Here is a 23950-nt window from a genome sequence, read left to right as displayed (position 1 = left end):
TCTGTGATTTTTACAACTTAAGAAGTCGCTTCTGGAATGGCATTTAGGCCAGACAGAAATCACGAGCATAAAGTAGCAAAAATGTTCATATGACAGAAGAGGATATGATTTGATCTGAGCCCCAGAAAGAGAGGTCAAAGACAGGTAGTCAAACTAAATCAAAGAGTTGTCTTCATAAATAAAAAGAATCAAGACTGGGAATAAGTTTCCTAAAAGCAAAAAAACTTCAATTAACAATGTTTATTAAAAATGTTAATAAATATATTGACCCTGATGTGGAAGATACCTCAGGAAATTAAGCAGACACTGAGAACTAAACTTGATTAGAATCAACTGAATCAGAAAATTTGATATAAAATGTATAGACTGGGTAAATTATTAAAGACAACTGACAATTTACTTATATTTATATTTAGCCTCCAAAAATTCTTTGTGGAATTAGAAAGGATATAGATAAAATGTAATATTTAGCAGCTAAAATTTTTAGTGAGTTAAACAACAAATTAAAATTTAGGGCAGATTTTTCCAGATATATTTATATCCAGGGGCGCCTGGCTGGCTCACTTGGTTGAGTGTCTGACCCTTGATTTCAGTTCAGGTCATGATCTCAGGGTGGTAGGATGGAGCCCCATATCGAGCTCCACACAGAGTCTGCTTATCCCTCTCCCTCTGTGCCTAGCCCCACTCACCTGTCCCCGACTCTCTAAAATAAATATCTTTAAAAAAAAAGATTTTATTTATTTGACAGAGAGAGAGATAGCAAGAGCAGGAACACAAGCAGGGCGAGTGGGAGAGGGAGAAGCAGGCTTCCCGCGGAGCAGGGAGCCCGATGTGGGGCTCGATCCCAGGACCCTGGGATTATGACCTGAGCTGAAGGCAGACGCTTAACGACTGAGCCACCCAGGGACCCCAATAAAATCTTTTTAAAAATTAAAAAAACCAAATATATCTATACCTAATTCACACTTTAAAACTGTCTTATTAAAATACTGTGTACGAAGAGCTACATTTTAAATCTGTGTGTATAGTGTGTACACAGACATATACCCACTCAGTTACCTAAAGACAAACAAATAAAATATGAAACCATCTTCAAATTTTCCCCTGGTCTTAGTAATTTGTTCAACAATAGAACTTACCTCTTTCTTGCTGCTATTCTATAAATGGAACATGCTACCTCCAACCATTTTTGGAAAGAGGTACATTATAAACAATTCAGTAAATTTTCTTATTTAAGAAAACCAATCTAAAACTAACTGTTGAGAAAAGAAAAACCAACAACAATCTTCTCTAACTAGTCCAAATTTATCACAATAGTGATACCCAAGCTGGATTAAACAAATGGAACCTGCGATTATAGTTCTGGAATTTTAAAAAACGCTTAAATGAAATGCAGGACTTATGTTTATTAACTGACTGAGACTCTCACTGTGAATTAACAACATATGTCTAACAACTTAGTTTTTATGTCTTCTTAGTAATCAATATTAAGTAAATTTTATTTAACCATAAGTCTGCTCACATATGACACTCACTAAATTAAAAGATTGAAATTATAGAGTAAATTCAACAGAACTTCTGAAAACATTTTATTTATATTTCATTTCAGTCAAATACTCATTTTCCAAATCTATAAGGCCATCTATCTCAAGTTCAAAATTTGTAATATTACTTGGAAAACTATTTTTAAAAAGTGATCAAAGAACATTTCAACACAGAGTGATGAAATGCACAATTTTCAAAGGTTACATGAAACAGTTAAATACATATACATGACAACATTAAAAACTCTTTATTTAAAAACACTTATTAAAATGGGAAAATGTGACACAGTAAAATAAAATTTTTTCAAACTCATCACTTTAAAGAATACAGACATAGATTATGATATATACAAAATAGGAAATAAATCACCATCTGTCATTAATGGGAAATGTTGCATGCTTTCAAAATATTCATAATTTTAAGTCAGACAAGACGCTGTTTAGGGGGAATGCTTCTTTTATTTGAGAGTCTCTTTAAAGGCGTTTTAAATTCCGCTTACTCTGGGCACTTCCTGGAAGAGCATCTTTCCTATTTCTCGGCTTTGCTGCTCCTCTACTACATTCTTCAGACCCATGATAAGCACACAAACATAACACACAAAAGTCAAAACCACAGGCTGTGCGGCTGCACAGTCCCCTTTTCTTATATGGCTGGTACTTAGCAGGGGATTGGCACCTGGGGCAAGGTTTTAATGCTTCATCAATAAATAGTGTTTTGGCAACCTGCAGTGAAAGCATACACACTAAATCTTCCAGTTTCATACAGAAAATCACTTTATTTCAAACTCTAAATATTTATGTCTAATCACTTGTGAGAAATACTCACCTTAACATATTCATCCTGTTTACTACTTAAGGGAGTAACAGAAGAGCTGGCTGTAGGTGTCAAAACTTCTCCCCAAGGAGAAAACGTTGAAACTTCTCCTTTCTGAAAACCTGGTATCCTAGCCTGAGCTTGTACAGATCTTAAAGCTGATCGATTTAAGAGATGGAGCCGAGTGGCAGCATCCTCAACATTTAATATAGCCCCCTGCAGTAAAAGATAAGAGGGGTCAGTACTCTAATATCAAAAGTTCCGGAACAGTTTTCTGATGCACGTGCATTTAAATATTGAAAGTGATTTCACACTAAATTCCATTAGAATTTTCCCCCTAAACTTTCCCTTTTAGACAAAAATTTTCTCTCAGCTAACACTTAAATGTCAAAGAAATATAAATGAACGAAATTAAAACAAGAAGTGTTAGCTTTAAGCTTACACGATGGGTTATTTTTCTGCTAAGGTATAGGTTGGAAAACTTTTCCTGGAAAGGGCCAGACAGTATATATTTAATGTTTTGCAGGCCAGATAGTCACAGCTACTCAACTGCCATTTTAGCAAAAGCAGCTATAGAGATATGTAAATGAAAGAGCAACTTACTTTAAAAACAGAAGTGATGGACAGGATTTGGCCCACAGACTGGAGTTTGCCAACCCCTCTTTTAAGTCAAGGTATAATTAGAGGTGAATCTTTGTAAAGTTTGCTATGGGATATCATGGAATTCTTTGAAGGTTTCTTACCTTAGCCACATGTCAGAAGAATAATGGGCCTGGTTAGACCATGAAATCCAATTGGTTTGGCTAGTTTTTATAATATGTGTAAATACTGGAATCATTTTTACACTTACATTGTAATAAACATGCTTAGGTATTTTAAAAAGAGAAAAAAAGGTATCTCTTCTCTGAACTGGATTTCCACATTACTTAAATATTCAGCCAAGAAATATTTTCAATAAGCCCTCTATTTTGTTGAGGTTGATAATGGAAAAAAACTGGTTGTTTGTTTTTTTTTTAACAAATTGGCCTTCTTAACCAATTATCAAAATAAAATGTACTGAGAGTTAATTTCCTCATGTGTCTAACTAAAACTGTGCTTCCTCTCCCATGAGAGTTTCCCTTTGCCACAATTGGCTCCTAAAAGTGAGGAGAGAGAAAATAAGAGAAATTATAGTAGGATAAGTATAGGAAATAAGATAAGCTGGTCATGAAAAATTCCATGATTAACAGTTTGACAACATATGCATAAGTGTAATGGATGAACATTGGTTTGCCAAAATTAGAATGAATACAACTGAACTTTTTCAAGGACTCAATACATTTCTATATAGTACATTTGTATAAATAATTTGCAGCCTAGGACACAAGCACACGATAAAAGAGCACACCAAAATTTTGATGGATTCGATGCAATTGGTAAACACAGTGATTGTGTATGAACCAACAAAATGAATAGAAATACACTGTTGAAACACATTTCAGCCACAGAATAAACATTCATTTATTTAACAAATATTTATAGAACTCCTAAAGGTGCCAAGTGAATAAAACAGTCTAATCCCAGGCCTCGTAGAGTTTAAAATGTGTGCTTCCATCTCTGAGCAATAGGAGGCAAAGAAGTCAACCAAGGCACATGTTCACGAAGGCCAAAATTTTTCAAACACAGTCACATCATGTTACCAGAAAATACTTAAATGTGAGAGTTGAGTCACCATGTGGTTGTTCATTTCCATAATTATAAAAGAACAGTGAAGAATACAGTAAATTAAGAAATTTGATGGAAAAGCCGTATCCCGATTCTAACACTCATTCTCATGGCTGCAAAGCAAATGGATGAAACTGAGATCCTATTACACGTAGCTGGTGTTTGCCTTCTAACTTTTATACATAAGGAGCTTTCAGAGACATTACACGAGTATGAGGAAAACTATCAAACAACTTTGTCTTACAATGTTTCTGTTTGGGTTAATGATATACATTAGGATAGTACATGTGGAAAGTAACCAGTCCATATCAGAATAGGAGGGCAAAGTGCACCAGGAAGGATGTCTCTACGGAAAAGAAGGAACAGGAAGAATACCTGATTTGTCTGGACTTACACAGAGGAGATTTCCAGTTCTGGTGGATAATAGGAGATGAATCGGGGATCTGTACAGAGAAACACTAAGCAAAACAAAAGAAAGAAACTGGGCAATTAACAACTCTGGAAAAAAAAGTTATATAGGAAAAAAGGTGTAATCATAGTGTACTGCATGTTTCAGCAGTCAACAAACTCATAGTCTCAATACAGTCTTAATAATGTCAGCACCTGTTTCTGATTCACTCCCAAATGGTGGTATGGTTACATCAGTGAGACAGGAGAAAAGAAGAAAGGAGTTCAGAGAGACGGGTGGGTGGGTAGGTAGTGGTAGGAGCGGTGAGAGGTTAGAGAACAAACTCTTCGAAGATAAAAGCCAAGAATAGCAGGAAAGGCATGCCATTTAGAAAAGTGGAGGTAAATCTCAAAAGGAACAACTGAAGAGTTGAAAGTGATTAACTTGGGACAAGAATCAAGAGTAGGAAGAGACAAGTAAGAGAATGTGTTTTGTTATAAGCCTCATAGTCCAGTTTGACTTTTTAAACCATGTACTTGTTTTACTTTGAAAAAAAAATTTAAAAAGCAAATCAAAATAAGAAAAAAAGTTCAAGTAAGGAAAAACATATAGTCCTTTAAGAAATAAAGTTGGAAAAAAAAAGTGGTAGCCAGGATATGAATATTTTATCTGGAATTACCTGAAGTGTTGCCAAACACAACCATGCTTCTTTCCTTGTACATGTACATGGAGCTAATAGTTTAATATTAATAGATACTTGCTTAAAAATTGTTTTTTTGGGGGGCGCCTGGGTGGCTCAGTCAGTTAAGCATCTGCCTTCAGCTCGGGTCATGATCTCAGGGTTCTGGGATCCAGTCCTGAGTCTGGATCCCTGCTCAGCGGGGAGCCTGCTTCTCCCGCCCTCTCTGCTGTTTTATTTATTTATTTGTCAGAGAGATAGAGAGCACAAGCAGGGGGAGTGGCAGGCAGAGGGAGAGGGAGAAGCAGGCTCCCCGCTGAGCAGGGAGCCCGATGTGGGACTCGATCCCAGGACCCTGGGATCATGACCTGAGCCGAAGGCAGTTGCTTAACCGACTGAGCCACCCAGGTGCCCTAAAAAAATTATTATTATTTTTTTTTTTTTTTAAAGATTTTATTTATTTATTTGACAGAGAGAGACACAGCGAGAGAGGGAACACAAGCAGGGGGAGTGGGAGAGGGAGAAGCAGGCTTCCCGCGGAGCAGGGAGCCCAATGCGGGGCTCGATCCCAGGGTCCTGGGATCATGACCTGAGCCGAAGGCAGACGCTTAACGACTGAGCCACCCAGGCGCCCCAAAAAATTATTTTTTAAAGTAAGTCCTTAGCACATAGAGCAGCACTCTAAAAAATAAGACGTTAAGAAGGCAAATATTTTCTCTAGTATAAGCTCTAGTATAAGCTCCCAGGCCCAGAAGCTGCAGCAGTAGGTAGCCAGGAGCTGTGAGTAAGTTGTAAGGCAATATGATAGGTGAGAAGGTAAAAAAAAAGTAAAATAGAAAGTCAACATTTTAGTTAAGTGCAGTTCCCCAATATTTCATTGTAATGAGAAACCCACCAATCTGTAACTAGGTATTTATATTTGTTTACACCATATATCACCTCAATTATTATATTTTGTCAAATTAAAAATTTACTTATGTTATTAAATACTTTTTACTAGAACAAGGATAAGAGAGTGAACTCTCGTGGTTTCTTTTGGTATTAATGGCTAAGAAAGGTCTAAAAGCTGCATATACAATATACACGGGGCCAGAGTCATCAGATGCCTAGTACACAAAGTAATGTCGCTAGGAAGAATAAATCAGCTTCTGCAGGACTTTTCCTGTCAATTCAAAGCTGGTTCCCAAATCTTCAAGAAAATACAAGCTTATGATGCTTTACCAGCACTAATCTGCCACGCTCAATCACTTCCAGGCCTTCCTCTATGCTATCCTCTCTGCTGAAACGCTCCTCCCTGTCTTCACCTGGCTAGCCACTCACTCCCTCATCCATCAGGTCTCAGCGGAGTTGCACTGTTTCTGAAAAGCCTTCTCTTGATTCCCAAGTATCAAATACTCCTTTTAAATGATCTAATAGAATGAACTCTGGGCTTCCTCTAACACACCTGTATTATAATCCCCTGTTGACTTTTATCTCAAGTCATGGGACATGAGTTCCAAGAGAGCAGGGACCATTTCAGAAAGGTTCACCATTGTAATCTGAGCAATTGGCACATAATATCCACTCAAAAGACTGGATAGAAAATGCTTTAAGGATATCTAATTATGAATAGGATCCAGCATAGCACTGGTATTCAAACCCTGCTAACAGCACACACACCTAAACAACAAAACCCTACAAGACGCTCTTGATGCTGGGTAGTCTACTCCACTATGGACTGGAAGGAAATGGAGTTTGAGAGAAGTAAAACATTCATGAGTGAATGTCTGCTAAATGAAAAGCGTTAAAAGATAGCAGGAAAACCAAATTAGGTTGTCCAGCAATATGAGATTATTTTACAAATCCATTTGAGAAAAGTATTATATACATTACCTCAGAATCTGCTTTCAGTTGTGAGATATAACATTTCCTCCTCCGATTTGCTTTTTTATCTTGAACAATAATTTCACGCCAATTTCTGCTCACTTTCCAAACACTGCAACAAAATGATTGGTCTTTATATTGTATATCTTCCACAAAATTAACATTTTTGCATGTGACAATTAATAAGAAAAACTTGTTTTAAAGATTTTGGACAGTAAATTTAAACCTAAAATTTACATTAAAAATATGACTTGATATACATTGTTGTTCCATATTGTTTCACCATATGAAAGAATTGTCATTAAAATATTAAGTATATGCCAGCATTATATTGACAGGTTATTATCTTACAAATGGTTAAGAGAAAAACATAGTTTCATATAAAGCCAATATGAGTCCACTGGGAGACTGATTAAGAGGATTTAACTTCAAATGTGAGACTAAAATTAAAAATTTGGAACACAACATGTAGAAAATGATTATCATCCATATAGCACAAGAGGTGTTTATCTATTCCTCCTATGAATGTACTTAACAAAGCTATCATTTTTTATTAGACATTTTTTATTATGTTATGTTAATCACCATACATTACATCATTAGTTTTTGATGTAGTTTTCCATGATTCATTGTTTGCGTATAACACCCAGTGCTCCATTCAATACATGCCCTCTTTTATACCCATCACCAGGCTAACCCATCCCCCCACAAACATAAGAACTATCAATAATTCATTGGATGTACTAAGTGCCAAATAACAATCATTATGATGGGTAGCACTACAAAGTTTCTATTTTAGAAACCAAAGTTGATGAGAATGAAGTAGCTAAGAAAAAAAAAAAAACCTCAATTTATATCCAGAGATTGCCTATTTATCAATAACCTTGGCTATACTATTTATGAAAGAAAAGATAATCTCTCAGCTGTTAATCTGGTCTTTTTTATTACTCTAACTTAAATCACTCAAAGGGAATAAGATCAGACAATTCAAAAAAGTTCGCTTGCTGTTATGGGGTAATACTGTCCTTCCAGTTACCATGGCCACTTCAATTGCCTTGCCTCTCCCTAAACCAATAAATGTGTCTTATATCAGATTGATGGAGAGGAAAAGGCAGAAAGTCACCTCTAAATGGGGAAGAAATGAACTATGCAGTTGGTTATTTGCCACAGTTATTTCAACTGACCATAATCTCTCACATTACCAAGAATAAACACTGCTAACATTATACATGCATTCTGCAGTACAAATACTATACATTTGGAGGGGTGGGGAAAAGTGGTAACTACAAAAATATGACCAAATATCAACTGTTCCTACAAGTGAGCATCCAAAAATATCACCCAAGTTTTTAATTGGTCTCTATCCAAATACTACAGCATATAAAAATAAACTTCCTATATTTCAGCCATCTCCTTGATTTTTTTAAACAAATAATTTATCTCATTCAAACATTTTTTTAAAGGCACATACATACAGGTACACTAATCTGTTTATTATCCTACTTGGGTTACACCAAGTACATTCCCGGTCAAGTTTATTTAGAAAGGCCTTAAATCTTAATATAAGTTTGTGAGGCAGTATTGGATTGAGAATCAGAGGCCTCAGGGCACCTGGGTGGCTGAGTCAGTTAAGCGTCTCACTCTTGCTTTCAGCTCAGGTCATGATCTCAGGGTTATGGGATCAAGCCTGGCATTGGGCTCTATGCCCAGCGTGGAGTCTGCTTAAGATTCTCTCCTTCTGCCCCTGCCTCCACATCTCCCTTTCTAAAAAAAAAAAAAAAAGAAAAGAAAAGAAAAGAAAAAAGAAAAAAAAATCAGAGGGCTCAATTAAAGACCTAGATACATTCCTATCTCCTTGAATGACTGTTGGCAGGTACTTAACTTCTTTGGAACAGTTTCCCCATCTGCAAAACATGTGATTAGACCAGGTGTCTCAGAAGACTGCCAGCTACGAAATTCTACAATTCTCTACAGTAGCCTACAATTAATTTGTGGAGGAAAGGTGAAGAAGGGCTTTAATAGCAGCAGTGGCCATAAAAACAGCAAGGATTCTATGAACCAAACTCTTGACATATCTCTATCAAAAAACAAATTCACAAACTCTCCTGCATGTCCTCCCTCTACCGTCACCTTGCAGAAGTCCTGTTCTACAGGCTTCCCTCCTTCCTGGTCATGGCATTCCCAAAGGTCTTGTCTTCTGATAGTCCTGCAACTCCCCAAAATTGCCAGTATGAACACAGTCTCACATTAGTCTTTATAACCCTCGTTCCTGCCTTCAATACTCCTAAATGTCTGTTTCTCTTTAATTATGTAGCAGCATCCAATATACTGAAATCTTTGTTAACACAAATACTTCAGTTTCTAATACCTTGAAATTCCCAAAAGTAATTACCTTCCACTGCCCTGTGAGCAATGAAAATGAACTAATCCATATGCCTTGGTCTCTAGAGAAACTAAGCCCTAAAATGAAAGCTAACCATCATTTTGGATTCTAGAATTTAGATTAAATAACTAAATGGTATCCTTTGTATGCTGTCATTTCTTAGTCACCATAATACTTTACATTGTTTCTGACCAAGTGTCATAACTTTAATACAATTTGCAATCTGACAATAGGATGTGAACTATTAAATCAGTAAATAACTTTTGCAGAATATAATTTGCCATCTTGAAAATTTAAAGTTCAACGTTTAGAAACTCTCTTCCCAAATGACAGTGACATGAACTTTATCCAGAAGACTATATTGATGCTTCTAAAACAGGATTTTATTTTTTTTTAAGATTTATTTATTTATTTTAAAGAGAGAGAGAGAGAGAGAGAGAGAGGTTGGGGGGGAGGGGCAGAGGGAGAGAACCCCCAAGCAGACTCCCCACTGAGAGCCGAGCACAAGGCGGGGCTCCACCCCACAACCTGACTCCAGCCAAAACCAAGAATCGGACCCCCAACCGACTGAGCCACCCAGGCGCCCCTAAAACAGGATTTTAAACAGAAGGAACTATATTAGTAAGCTCTTCTAGGAAGCTCACTAAACCACCTTTGATAAAGTGTAAGACAACCAAAGATAGAGATAATAAAACAAAATGAATAGAAAACAGGACAACTACTCAACTCACAGAAAAGCTTTCCAACTTAAAAAAAAAGGTGGTAAGAAGGAAGCTTTACTTCAGAAAAAAATTTTATTTCTTACCTGCATAGGCTTTCTGCAGTCAAGGAATCTAAAACCATAGCTAGAATATGTTTTAAATTTCTATATTTTAATTCCGTTAAGATGTCCAGCTTTTCTATACCCATTTTCTTGCCAATCAGTCCTGCAAGTACACACTGCAGTACAGCTATTTGCCCCCCATCCTTCTCTTCTAAGAATTCATGTGCACCATTTTGCTGGAATCTTTTTCTTTTGTTTCTCATAAAGAGTTCGTGCACTAACTGCAAGGCTGGGGTCTTTGATAAATTCTTAAAGCTTAAAATCTCATTGTCACTGCTCGGCTGATTCTCCGAGGTGTCTGAAGCAGCTGCTGGTGTTGCTTCTGAGTCAGAGTCCCTTTCTGTCTCAGACTGTGAGCTTTGTTCCTGAAGGGTGGACAATCTTCGCAGCCTCCGAAGATGCCCTGACTTTTTTATGGTGTCCCCCACTTTGACAGTTCCCTTACGTTTCCAAAGTTCTCGAAAAGAACCCTCCTGGTCAGAGAGGGAATCTTCTGATTTATCCAAACAAAGTGAGTTAAAACCACTGTCTTCAGGTGTTGAAATATTGCCCCTCACTTCAGCTGAAGGAGAGAGCCTTTGACTTGCATTAAATTTAATGTTTGCTACAAGATGACTTATTGGAGTCACACATAAATTCTCATTTGTTCCACAAGATGTTCGACTAGCAGAAGAGCCCAGAAGTTTGGGATATGTATTCTCATCATTAACAAACAGACTGCTATCACTAAGGTCATATGTGATAGAGTCTTTAGAACTATTGCCCTGAATCGGAGATATACATTCAACTTCAAATAGGCTACAGTCATCTTTGGAATCATCAACTGTGGAAGTCTTCTGTTGAGAAAAATCAAGTCTCAATTTTTGACTGCTGGAAGTTGCTTCTTCTGTTTTCAAAGTACTAGTAACTAAAGGACTAAAATTGGTTTGCCTTGGAAAACCTGAAGCACAGCTTGGATTATTTTTTTCTAAGTTGAGGACTTGGTTTATACTACTTTCTAGAGAACTGTTTTGTGATTCACAGTCCTCCTTTAGGAAAGAGAAAGATATGTCCAACCTTCTACGTAGTAAAAATTTTTTTCCACTGACTTTAGGGGTTTCACAAAGTTCTGGAGTTTTATCATTTTCATTCCTAGAAAAGACAAATCTCTTTTTTTGAGCTGGAGATTCTAAAGGATGAGTTAAGCCCAGATTTGAAGTTTCAGGATGTTCATGGATTAATGTTGGGCCTTTTTCTTTCTTTCCAAAAAATTCTTTATCTGTACTACCAAAGTTGCAAGGTTGTAACAACTCATTGTAGCCACTATCTTGAAATGAAGATGTGGAACAGAAATCTCTGAAGCTGGAGGATTTGAAGTTGACGGTAGGAGAGTCCACCTCATTTTCTGCTCCAGTGCAAGCTTGGCTTGAATGTCTCTCTGACATCTTCAAAATCTGTTTCTACAAAGTGCAAACAGATTATATTCTTCCTTTGAAATGAGTAGCCTAGCAGCTTATCCAAAAACATATGAATAGGGATAATAGAAAATGTTATGGCAGTAAGAAAAGTTACCTTAAAAAAAACAAATCTACTCTAATACATACTCATGTGTATATTACCGAACCCAACTTTTAACGTCATAAAACCCAAAACTTTTGGGTTATACATATTCATGGATTACTTGGTTAAGCATAGTCCTAAGCACCATGCACAAATATTTTCTTGAACTACACTTGAGGAAAAAATCTGGCAGCATCATTTTTAGATTTTATTACCTTACGATTTTAACAGCACTGAAGTACATATAGTTTTAATATTCTAGCTTATTTGTACTGGCCTATATCTAGTCAGTTGGATATTTCCCTTCAAAGTTCTGGTATATAAGTAAAGCTGCTTAAAAAACTATATGCCAATTTTTAAACATGTTTTTGGAAATGTGTCAAATGAGTGCTACCACTAGATTTAATGGCAACTTGGCTAAGCAATACCAGGATAATGTTATTCATCTTTGGGACATAGGCCTGCCACAGAAATCCAGTCCCCATGACCATTTTCAAGGTCTGAGTTCCCAGACTCATAACTCTGCAAAGACTCCTTGGCTGATTGATAAATTACTCATACATTCTTCTTGACCTAACCCAAATGAACCAGCACCCCACAGATAGAGGGCATGTTATTCTTGTCTCAGTTTCTAAATATTCTGAGACATCAGGTCCAGTTGCAGGTTTGAATTCACAGATAACAGACAACTATTTGTGGGAAACTCACCCTTTATAATATTCTTGAAATTACAAGAACAGAAGTCAAGTAAATTACTTGTAATTACTTATTGAGTTACTCAGTAATTATATTTGTAAGGAATGACACTAGGAGATACTTTACTCCTTAACCTTTTCTTAACAGTATTATCACATTCCTTCTTTCTAGAAACTCAAATCTTAACTCAAAGGGTGTGAAGGGGAGAAAATCACCATAGTTTCTGATATTTCTCCAGATTATTCAAAGAACACTGAGAAAACTGTCATTTTTCAAAGTTTTCTCCAGACCAAATACATGATTTTTCTCTATTAAAAGATCCTGGGAAAATATATTTTAGTTGACTATAATGGGAAAGTAATATATTTATGCTTAGGTTATACTAGTTAAGTACCTAAGTGAATGAGTTTTTAACAACAACAACAACAACAACAAATTGCTACTCCAACCACAAAACAAAAGTTTCTTTATGGTAAAATGATCATGGGAAGATTACTACTGGGCAAAATACCTAAGTGTTTTTCAACCTTTTAAACCTATATTCAATTCTGGTAAATCTCATACATGTTCTCTTCTGATCTAGATCCCCACAGATCTTAAGAATAACTGCTATCTTCTGTACATGCTTACCAGCCAAGATAATCAAACTTTGCTTTCTATAACTTGTATTATACTTTAAGACAATTTTGTTCTCAAAATATTAAGTTAATGACATATAATGAGCTTCCAAATTACACCTGCACCCATGAATATTTTCCCCTCTCTGAGAATCATTCTATAAAGTTAAGTTAAAATTAGGTCAACAAATCCTTCTAAAATTTTAGAGCAAATGTAACTATTCTACCTTACCACTAGGTGTCTCACCATGCTAGAATTTGGGAAATAGGCAAATTGTTACAAACAAAACCGGGATGCAGATATCCTCTCCCCCTACCACCCATAGGCCACTTGATATAAACATAAATATATAAACAAAAAACTAATTTTTTTCTGTTCATCTACCCATCTGAAGTTGCCTCCAATGTGCTTTCTCTGCTGTCATCATCTCCATCTTTCTACTATCCCAAGATGTTGGTCTCAAACAAAAATTGGTTCTTCAAAACTTAATTTTTAAATCATTTAAAAAGACTCATGCAAAATTTTGAAATGTCCATTGACTTACCTAATTTTACCGATTCAACAGTTCACTAATTAATCAAATGAGCCTCCTTGATACTCATTTTTTAAAACCAGGCTCCTGAGTGTTGAGAACACATCTCTATGTGCCCTCAAAAAAGAAAAAATTGGCAAGGATGTGGAGAAAAGGGAACTTTCACGCACTGCTGATGGGAATGCAAATTTGTGCAGCCACTATGGAAAACGGTATGGAGGTTCCTTAAAAAATTAAAAATAGAACTATCGTATGATCCAGCAATTCCACTTCTGGGTATTTACCCAAAGAAAATGAAAACACTAATTTGAAAAGATACATGTACACCTCTATGTTCATTGCAGCATTATTTACAATAGCCAAGATATGGAAGCAACCTAAGTGTCCATTGATAGATGAACTGATAAAAATGAGGTACATATATACAATGAAATATTACTCTGCCATAAAAAAGAATGAAATCTTGCCGTTTGTGACAACATGGATGGACTCATAGGGTATTATGCTAAGTGAAATAAGCCAGACAAAAACAAATACCATATGATTTCACTTATTGTGGAATCTAAGAAACAAAACAAATGAACAAATAAAACAGGAACAGACTCATAGAAACAGAGAACAAATCTGAAGTTGCCAGAGGGGATGGGGGTAAAGGGTGGTCAAAATGAATGAAAAGAATTAGAGGTACAAACTTCCAGTTATAAAATAAATAAGCCATAGGAAGGTAATATACACCATAGGGAATGCAATGAATAATATTGTAGTAACTTTTTATAGTGACAGATAACTAGACCTATCAATGGGATCATTTCATAATGTATAAAAATGTAGAATCACTATGTTGTACACCTGAAACTAATATAATATTGTATGTCAACTATAATTCAGTTTAAAAACACTTAAGTTAGAGAATGAAATACTTACTACTTAACTATATTAAAACCAAATTTTCATTTGTTAAAGTGGAAAATCTTACCATCAGTAAATCTTGAGCTCTTAGATGTCAGTTATGTGAGCTTCCAAACAAGAAAATCTTTCACTTTGCTTTCAAAACTCATGCCAAAGTATTACCAATTAAAAACTGGACAATTGAAACCTGCAGCAGCATGATGACTGCTAAGATTGGAAAGGTACATAAGCACACGCTGCAGGGATTATTCCTAACGTATGAAAAGGCCTAAACCATTTTGAACTTCGTTCAGCTCTCCAGGTAATGGTAATTTCAATATCCTTGTTCTCTCCAGCGAGTCTGGGAACTGAGGAACCTCCCCCAATTCGGGTTTTTCTGAAAATGCAGTGTAACAAGCCACAGCGCGGTCATTTATTCCCCCCAAGGTGCTGTCAGCGGGTGGCTGGTTAACGGTCTCACCAGGGCGTCTTTTGGCCCCGTTCGTCCCTCCTGGACCTTCCCAAGGCCAAGCTGGCGGAGGGACGGGGGTCGCCTCGGCTCCGCTGCCAGGGCCCAGGGCCCAGAACGCCGCCGGAAGGCGGAGGGTGGGTGGGCGTCACCTGGAGCGGAGCGAGCGGGCAAGAGATGGGCTTCGGGGCGCCTCTCTAGTCCCAGCACCTGGAAAGCAAAGTGGGCGCCGGGCCGGGGACGCCGGGAGGCCCGCTAGCCGGCACACCCTGGGGCCCCCCACTCCCGCCCACCTGGAGAGCGAGGCGCGCCCGCACCGACCGGGCCGCGGGGCCAGGCGGAGGGGAGTCAGGCAGCCGCCGCTGGGAGCGCCGGGCAGGAGCCACCGCCTCGCCCCCAGGGATGCCCGGCTATGGCAACCCCCACGCCAGGTTCGCGTGGGGCCGCCGCGTTTCCCTCCTTCGGTTTGAACCGCCCGCCTTGAGTAACCGCTACGCGCCGCCCCGCCCCGCGCCGCCTCTTCCTCCGCCTCCGCGGCGCCCCCCGCCGGCCGCCCCGCGACCCGCAGGCCCGGTCCCGGCTTCCCCCGGAGGAGGTCTCGTCCTCCCTTTCCCACCCTTCCACCCCCACCCAAAGCTCAGCCGGGCTTCCTAACTTCATGGGCTCTGCCTCTTCCCATTCTCACCTTGGGGAGCATTACGTAGAAAGGCCACTAGGTCCTACAGTGGATGCCATTAAAAATAATGCAGGTGAGTGGTCACTTGAAAATGTTTCCTGAGGGGCGCCTGGGTGGCTCGGTTGGTCGAGCGACTGCCTTCGGCTCAGGTCATGATCCTGGAGTCCCGGAATCGAGTCCCGCATGGGGCTCCCCGCTCAGCGGGGAGTCTGCTTCTCCCTCTGACCCTCCCCCATCTCATGCTCTCTCTCTCATTCTCTCTCTCAAATAAATAAATAATCTTTAAAAAAAAAAAAGAAAATGTTCCCTGAGATAGGTATAAAAAGCAGGTTACAAACTGAATGACGCCTTTTAGTAGTATAGATATACACAGGATGAGGTCTGAAAGGTATGACTAACTTGGTTACAGTGTCTCTACACCGGGTTGTGCTTCATTCTGCTAGACGGGATGTTTTATATTGTTCACCGGACACCTATTCTATGCCAGGCTCCATCCTTCTGCTCTTGGCAGCTTCCTCCTAGTCTCCTTTTTCTGGCTTCTTTTTCTCTGCCTTTTTCCTAAATGAGACGTCCTACCTCAGCACTTTTTTTTAAACTTTGCCATTATGTTCTTACATAATTCTTGTGCAGAACCTCACCCATTACTTTTAAGCCAATAATAGCAGCTACCACCACTCTCCTCCAACTGGACATTTATTTCTCTGTCCGGATGCCCTTTAGTCATCCAAAATGAAATATATCCAAAATAAAACTCACTAACACTTAATTAAGTTTTGCCAATCACTAGGCTAGCTACTGGGAATACAAAGATGAGTACAGCACAGTAATGGCCTTAAGGGGCTCACAAGCACTCTAATAGAGGAACAGTAGTAGTACAAAGGAAAGAGGATCAACTAACCCTAAGGAATTCGAAGAAGGGGTGGAATTAACTTTATAAAGACCATGACTTAATCAGAGAAAGACATGTATCATACGACCTCACTGATAGGAGGAATTCTTAATCTCAGGAAACAAACTGAGGGTTGCTAGAGTGGGGGGGGTGGGAGGGATGGGGTGGCTGGGTGATAGACACTGGGGAGGGTATATGCTATGGTGAGCGTTGTGAATTGTGTAAGACTGTTGAATCACAGACCTGTACCTCTGAAACAAATAATACATTATATGTTAAAAAAAGAAGAAGAAGAAGAAGATAGCAGGAGGGGAAGAATGAAGGAGGGGAAATCGGAGGGGGAGACGAACCATGAGAGACTATGGACTCTGAAAAACAAACTGAGGGTTCTAGAGGGGAGGGGGGTAGGGAAATGGGTTAACCTGGTGATGGGTATTAAAGAGGGCACGTTCTGCATGGAGCACTGGGTGTTATACACAAACAAGGCATCATGGAACACTACATCAAAAACAAATGATGTAATGTATGGTGATTAACATAATAAAAAAAATAAAGACCATGACTCGAGGTGGATTTTGAGGGACAAATGGCAATTTAAAAGTCAGACAACAGGTGATTTCAATCTCAAAATGTGCAAGAGCAGGAAAGTTGGGACAGTTGGGCAAACTGTAAATAGTTTGTTATACCTAGAAACTCAGATTTATTTGAGGAAAGGGCAAAGAAAATTCTTGAGAAGGGGAAGAAGCCAAGTCATGGAGAATTTTGGATGCATTTAAGAGTCTGAAGTTGATCCTCTAGGCATTGCAGAGCATTTTAATTTTAGAAAGATCATTCTGGTGGCAGAATGGAGAACAGAAGGAAAAGAGGTGAGGGTGGTTGCAAGGAGACCACTTAGGAAGCTATTGCATGACTCTGGAAGCCAGTGGGGCTGGAGAAGAACCTGGACTCAACATGTTCAGTTAGCAGAATCAAGTGCATGGGGCAGGGGTTGAGGAAGCACAGAGGACAGGTTTGGAACAAAATAAGATGAATTTAGTATGAGGTTGTTAAGTTTCAGGTACCTGTAGGACTTAAGGAATTGGTGAATTACACATAGCACCTCTCTGAAGACACCCACACGTACCCAGATACAGTGAGTAGTGCCCTCTCTAGCTCTTCAAACAAATCTCTATTACAGCCATTTTGCCCTTCCCCCCACCATAGCATTTGCAATCCTCCTTCTTTGCTGAATTTTCTCCATGTAGTTTATCACCTTCTAAAAATGTCATATTACTGGGATGCCTGGGTGGCTCAGTCGGTTAAGCGTCTTCAGCTCAGGTCATGATCCCAGGGTCCTAGGATCAAGTACTCGGGCTCCTTGCTCAGCGGGAAGCCTCTTTGCCCTCTGCCTGCTGCTCCCCCTGCTTGTGCACTCTCTGACAAATAAATAAAATCCTTAGATAAAATAAATAAAAATTAAAATGTCATATTACTTACTTATCTAGTTTAATGTCTGATCCTCACTCCCACTATAACATAAACAGGGCAGGGGATTTTGCCTATGGTTTAAAAAATCCACAAAATCCCAAACATAATTTAAACATTGCTCTTTTCTCTTTATCTAGTTAATTTATTTTTCTTTATTTTATTATAACTGAAGAGTGCAAAAGTATAACATAACTCCCTTCTATCCTAAGAATAATTTTTACTCCCTCCCCCCCACCACCGAAAAGGCAAAAAGGAACCAGTTACATATAGCTTGTCCTGGCTTTACTCATATACCCCAAATACAAATCCCTGAGCTATATTCTCCTATTCTTTTTTTTTTTTTTTTTCTATTTACCCACCACGGTCTTTGGCCTTTTTGCTTCCTTTTCTGGATTGGATGTCATCCCATTACTGACCTCAGAATTTTAAAACCATCTGTTTTCCACAAGATCTCATTTTTTTTGGGGGGACCATCCAGCAAAACATAATGAAAGACTTTTCCAATCACGATGACTCAAGCTATGCAGATATACTTAAAAGAATAAGATCAAGGAATATGAAAAACAGCGTTTCAGGGAGGAGAAAAGCAACTTGCATCTCCATAACCATATTTTAAGGAATTAAAAGTACTAGTATCCAAGATAACAAGACATCTGCCCTCATTAGGAGAGGGCAATGGAGTGATATCTGCACATGGTAAGTGCTCAAGAAAAGTTAGCTGTCACCAATGATAATAGTTTACATTGACCATGCTCCATAGTGATTCTAAAACTATTGGTTCCTGCTGATAGGAAAGAGGGTGTTGGATTGAGAACTAGCATCAACATGGACTTTTGTTGAAATTCTGGATCTCCTCGATATCACTTGTAATTACTCTACCCTTCCACAGGGTCCCAAGACCCATTTCTATCCTACTTTTGCGATCCATTCTCATCTCCATAGACTGTTATGTGCCAGAATCATTTTGATACATCAACTGGAGAGTCAGAATCCAGTAAAGTGTGCAATGATTAAAGTTATACTTTCTGTATCACTCCATCATCTTTCTCCTTTTTAAAAAGATTTTATTTATTTATTTGACAGAGAGAGAGACCGCGAGAGAGGGAACACAAGCAGGGGGAGTGGGAGAGGGAGAAGCAGGCTTCCTGCTGAGCGAGGAGCCCGATGCGGGGCTCGATTCCAGGACCCTGGGATCATGACCTGAGCCGAAGTCAAGACGCTTACCGACTAAGCCACCAAGGCGCCCCTCCATCACCTTTCTCTTATAACAACAGTTTTATCTAGTAATTCTTGTAGGAAAGCTTATTTTGATTGTTTTGTTGCATTACTCTCTTCTCTTTGGTTGAGAGGGGAGGTAGTTTGTAAGAGAGCTAATGGTCAAAATATTTATGCTGTATGTTGGCCTGTCTGTGAAAGAAGAAGCAAGAAAATCCATTATGTTTCCCTGGAAATTAAAAAATTGGCAGCCAGGAAGACCAGGAAGATCAAGTTAAATCTCCCAACCTGGTCTGTAAAGGTACGATCAGTTTGAACTCCTGGAAGTGAAAGGTGAAGCCTGGCCCGACCTGTCCCTGCTGTGGCTGGGCCGGGGTCGGTGGGGGGGTGGGGGGGGTGGGGAGTGGGGGGGGTGGCTGAGGAGTCTTGGAGAAAAGGTTTTGTGCCCTCAGGTGGGGCTTACCCCTCATATTTATGATTTTAATTTACACAGTGCCCGCCGTGAAAGCAAATGTCTCCTGTATCGCTGTGTACATACCCGATCTGGGGGTGTAAATAGGCTGTTCTGTGTATAAATAAAATCTTCCATTGTCAAATTGCTGGATGGAAGACAGGAAAGCAGTATATGCTGCTTAATAAGAAATCAAAGACATGTTGGGGTGAAAGAAACCTGTTTCTCTGCTTAACTATAATCATTATTAACAACTATTTTCTAAATTTTAATTCATTTTCTTCTTCCTTCTGATGTAAGTGAAAACCTTCTGTGAAAGAAGCAAACGAACGTAAATGTTGTGAACCCAATTGCTATTAATCTCACTGATTTTGATCTTTCAAAAAACACACCTCCACTGCGCAGATCCTTTTGTTTCATCTAGGGAGGAATACATGAGATGGAAGGAAGGTCAATCAATGGATAGTGACTGCTACCAATATCCCTTAGTTTTAAGTGGAATTAATTTATGTAGCTGCCTTCATACCGCCTTTGCTTTTTTAAAGAATTTATTTTAGAGAGAGAGAGACAACACGAGTGAGAGGGACAGAGGGAGAGGGAGAGAGAGAGAATCTCAAACAGACTCCACGCTTGAGTGCAGAGCCTGATGCGGGGTTCCATCCCAGGACCCTGAGATCACGACCTGAGCAGAAACCAAGGGTTGGGGGCGCCTGGGTGGCTCAGATGGTTGAGCGTCTGCCTTCGGCTCAGGTCATGATCCCAGGGTCCTGGGATCTAGTCCCGCATCGGGCTCCCTGCTCTTTGGGGAGCCTGCTTCTCCCTCCGTCTCTCTCTCTCTCCTTTTTTTTTTTTTTTTTTTAAAGATTTTAAGGGTTCCTTAAAAGGGTTCCTCGGCCACGGCCGAGCAGGGAGCCCGAGGCGGGGCTCGATCCCAGGACCCTGGGACCACGACCCTAGCGGAAGGCAGCCACCCAACCGACTGAGCCACCTAGGTGCCCCCTCTCTCTCTCCTGAATAAATAAAATCTTAAAAAAACCAAACAAACCCCCAAACCAAGAGTTGGAGGCTTAACCAACTGCGTCATCCAGGCGCCCCAGCCTTTGCTTTAAAATAAGCAAAAGGAGTGGGTCAGAGGGACAACAGGAGCCTACGAAAGTTTCAAAAAGCAAAAATGAAATTATGTGAAGGATAGGGGGCGGCTGCTCCACTGGCCCAGCACAGGTATCAAACAATAGGAAAAACATAATCTGAAAAGTGCTTTTTAAAGTGAAAATCAGTGATGCAGTCGCTGCTTCTGTGTTCCTCCGAGTAACGGTTAGCCTAGGATTCCAGGGGCACTTGTCATTTCGCTTTCTCTCCTAACCCTCAGCCCTCTTGGAAAAGTTTACTTTCTACTGACTTCATTAGTTAGAAAAGCAGACTCCCTCCGATTTGAGGAACTATTGAAATGCTTTGCTATCCTGAAAAATGAAATAAGCTGGGTCGAAACACGAATTCTTCTCCACAGAGCCTAACATACAAAATTCCCGGCTTTACCGCTTGTGTACAATCCGGGTTCCTCGGCCACGCCCGGGGGCGGAAGAGGCGGGGACTACAGGCATCATATGCCAGCGCCGGAAGTTGGTTGAGACACAACGAGGAGCCATAATCTGCCGCGAACTTCAGAGTACTTAGTTTCTGGGGGTACGTGGGTGGGGAATTGGCTGGTTGTATTTAGAGGTGGGTATTTGGACCCAAATTGGTAAGACCCTCAAGGTTAAAAAGGTCCGGTATGGGGTTAGAATTGGGAGAAGCTGGGGGTTGAGTGGATAGTGTTAATCCTTTGCCCGGTTTCGTTCAGGTTAGCTCTTTGGCTTTGGGGAGTTATTCTCCCCTTATTTTCGGTTCGCATGTTCCCTTGTTGAGGGATATAATTTATTGCTTTCTGCTGAATTTTGGAACAGTAGGACTTCTGTTAAATGGGAACGCGAGCTTTGCCGTCAGATCCCAGTGCCCCTACCTCTTAATAGCTGAATAACCCTACGCAAATTGACTTCTACAGGGCTGGGTTTCTTCATCTGTAAAGTAAGGGTAATAACTCCTACGATTGTTGTAAAGATTAAAATGACATTATATGTGTAAAATGTTACTGTGTCTAGTTTGGGGTTAAGTGCGCAATACGTTGTCGTCCTTTAGCTCTACCCATAGGGTTTGAAAAAGTACACGTTAGGAATTGGGACTTTTTTAGGTTTCCCTGAGAAAAATGAGGCCTGGTTGGATTTGTGAGGAGCCCTTTTAAGATATTCAAGATATAAGTCTGTGATTTCAGGGACTATCAATGGACACCCAAAAGGACGTTCAACCCCCGAAGCAGCAGCCGATGATATACATCTGCGGAGGTAAGAGTAGAACTTACATAAAGTAGGAGTGTTTTACTTCAGAGTTTTGAAATAATTACATTTAACTTTGTCTTGAATGAGTCATCTTTAAAGTTATAAAGCAGAATACTAGCAACTGTAAAAAAAAGAAAAAAATCTTATTAAGAATTCGTCCTCCTTAGTATATTGTTGTTAAATAATAAAAGTTCAACTGAGTACATTTTAAAGGTGTAATAGGCTTTATTAATGGATTCATGAATCAGGCAGCATCCTGCCTAGCAAGTAGATGGGAGCTCCAAAAGGCTACAGAAAAGGAAAGGTTTTTAAAGGTAGAGAGGAGTGGGGAAAAAAGGAAATTATTAGCAAAGACTCCATTGTTTTAGGTAAGGTTGCCTTTCTAAGAGGAACCAAAAAACAGTAAATTTCCTAATGCTGACAAGGAAATTCCCATGTTGAGTGGTCAGGGGTTATATTTCTGAATGGTTGAAACTGCAGTTAGGTTAAGTGTTAAGTCTTGGTTTACTAGGTTTACGGACTTGGCATCTTAACCTAAGTGAGGCCATTTGGGTCCTGTGGTTTTCTTTTCAACATGGTCATAGCACCATACTCTTGAGATTGAGTACATTTTAGTGCTTTGGGTGAAAAATACAGTTAAGATAATTTGCTTGTCTGTCCTATTTGCCCTTTAGACATTGAATGACCATGCTTTCTTTTTTAGAATGTCACACAGAAAATGAAATAAAATCCAGGGATCCAATCAGATGCAGAGAATGTGGATACAGAATAATGTACAAGAAAAGGACTAAAAGATGTATCCTTGTAACTTGCTAAATATGAAGTAGGTGGGAGTGAAGAATAATGCTTGGGTTGTTAGTCAAAGACTAATTTCTGATAAAAAAAAAAAAAGGTAATAACTTTTAGACTACTTACCAAAAAGGCATGATTAGGATTTTCATAATCATTTTATTTTTATTTTCATAATAAAAATCCAGTGAAGAGGTATATACTAAATATTTAAATACTAGTTGATTTTAGTTCTCATAAGTCTATTTTTCAGGATCGGTTAAATACTTATTTTACTTATAGTCCTTCTTGAGTTTGAGTTGATGGACAAACTAAATTATACAAGTAGAAATACAAATACTGTGTATGAATGCTACTTAATGGATAAAATGAGGCTTACAAATTAGCTGAAAGACAAAGTACATTGTTACATGGTAATTAATAATACAATTACAGTATTTTTTAAACCAGTAAGTTACCTTGCTAACATGGTTTCAGTGTTTTTTGGTGCATTGGTCTTTTGTATCATGGAAAGGGGACTAATAAAAATTGAAACCTTTTTTTTTTTATTTCCAGTTGTCATAGTAAATACTGAGTTCCATTCTTTTGTGCATTGTAGCTAAATAACTAGCTTATTGCAAAGAGAAAGTGACTTGGAAGTGTTAAATCTTTCATGTAATTTTTAAATATGTTTTTGTCCTTAACTCATTTTAATACAGTGGTGGTTTTTGATGCTCGATGAAACATGGAATTCAGAGGATTATCTTCATTTGTACTTGGATTTGCTGTTAATGTTGTATAGCTTTTGATTAGTGTATATATCTTTACAAATACAAATAACATTTCATTTTAAAATCCATCTTGTATTTAGATATCTATTTAATAGTTTCTATAAAGAAAAGTTTTTTGTTCAATTACATGATTTATAATTTACTTTTATTGTATATGTAATCTGACACAGAGTGAAAGTTTAAAGTGCTTCCCTAAAGCACACTTAATTAAGGCCTAGAATCTTTTGGGATTCTTGTTAAAAATGAAGTTTTCTAGGGCCCTGTGAAGGTCTGATTAAGTAAGTTCCTTGGAAACTACTGTTTTACATCACCAACTGTAAACTCTCCAGCATCATTTTGTATTGAGTATACCAATGTGCTTAGCATGCATGCACTATTTTG

The 23950-nt window shown here is 38.8% G+C and overlaps 2 protein-coding genes across 3 annotated transcripts; one reads left to right on the top strand and one right to left on the bottom strand.

Annotated features, from left to right (window-relative positions):
- Positions 1-1861: 1861 nt before the first annotated feature.
- Positions 1862-15637, bottom strand: FBXO43 (F-box protein 43). The gene is given in 8 exon segments (XM_078071664.1): positions 1862-2267; positions 2371-2574; positions 7002-7104; positions 10181-11631; positions 12649-12656; positions 14560-14588; positions 14590-14627; positions 15626-15637. Coding segments are annotated over 8 exon segments (2094 nt in total). The 3' UTR covers positions 1862-2018.
- Positions 15638-21221: 5584 nt separating this feature from the next.
- On the top strand, positions 21222-23637 carry POLR2K (RNA polymerase II, I and III subunit K). 2 transcript variants are annotated; one of them, XM_036072746.2, is made up of 4 exons: positions 21222-21321; positions 21947-22016; positions 22714-22806; positions 23498-23637. In XM_036072746.2, exons 2-4 carry the CDS (start codon positions 21956-21958, stop codon positions 23518-23520), a joined length of 177 nt encoding a protein of 58 aa, XP_035928639.2. In that variant the 5' UTR covers positions 21222-21321; positions 21947-21955; the 3' UTR covers positions 23521-23637. The 2 variants fall into 2 exon arrangements, with proteins under 2 accessions (XP_035928639.2, XP_035928638.2); XM_036072745.2 differs by having other exon boundaries at positions 21240-21357.
- The last annotated feature ends 313 nt before the right edge of the window (positions 23638-23950 follow it).

This window comes from Halichoerus grypus, chromosome 5, assembly GCF_964656455.1.
Source record: "Halichoerus grypus chromosome 5, mHalGry1.hap1.1, whole genome shotgun sequence".
Classification (NCBI taxonomy): domain Eukaryota; kingdom Metazoa; phylum Chordata; class Mammalia; order Carnivora; family Phocidae; genus Halichoerus; species Halichoerus grypus.
The sequence above is the reverse complement of the archived record's forward strand: the minus strand, read 5'-3'. Positions and strand labels throughout refer to the sequence as shown.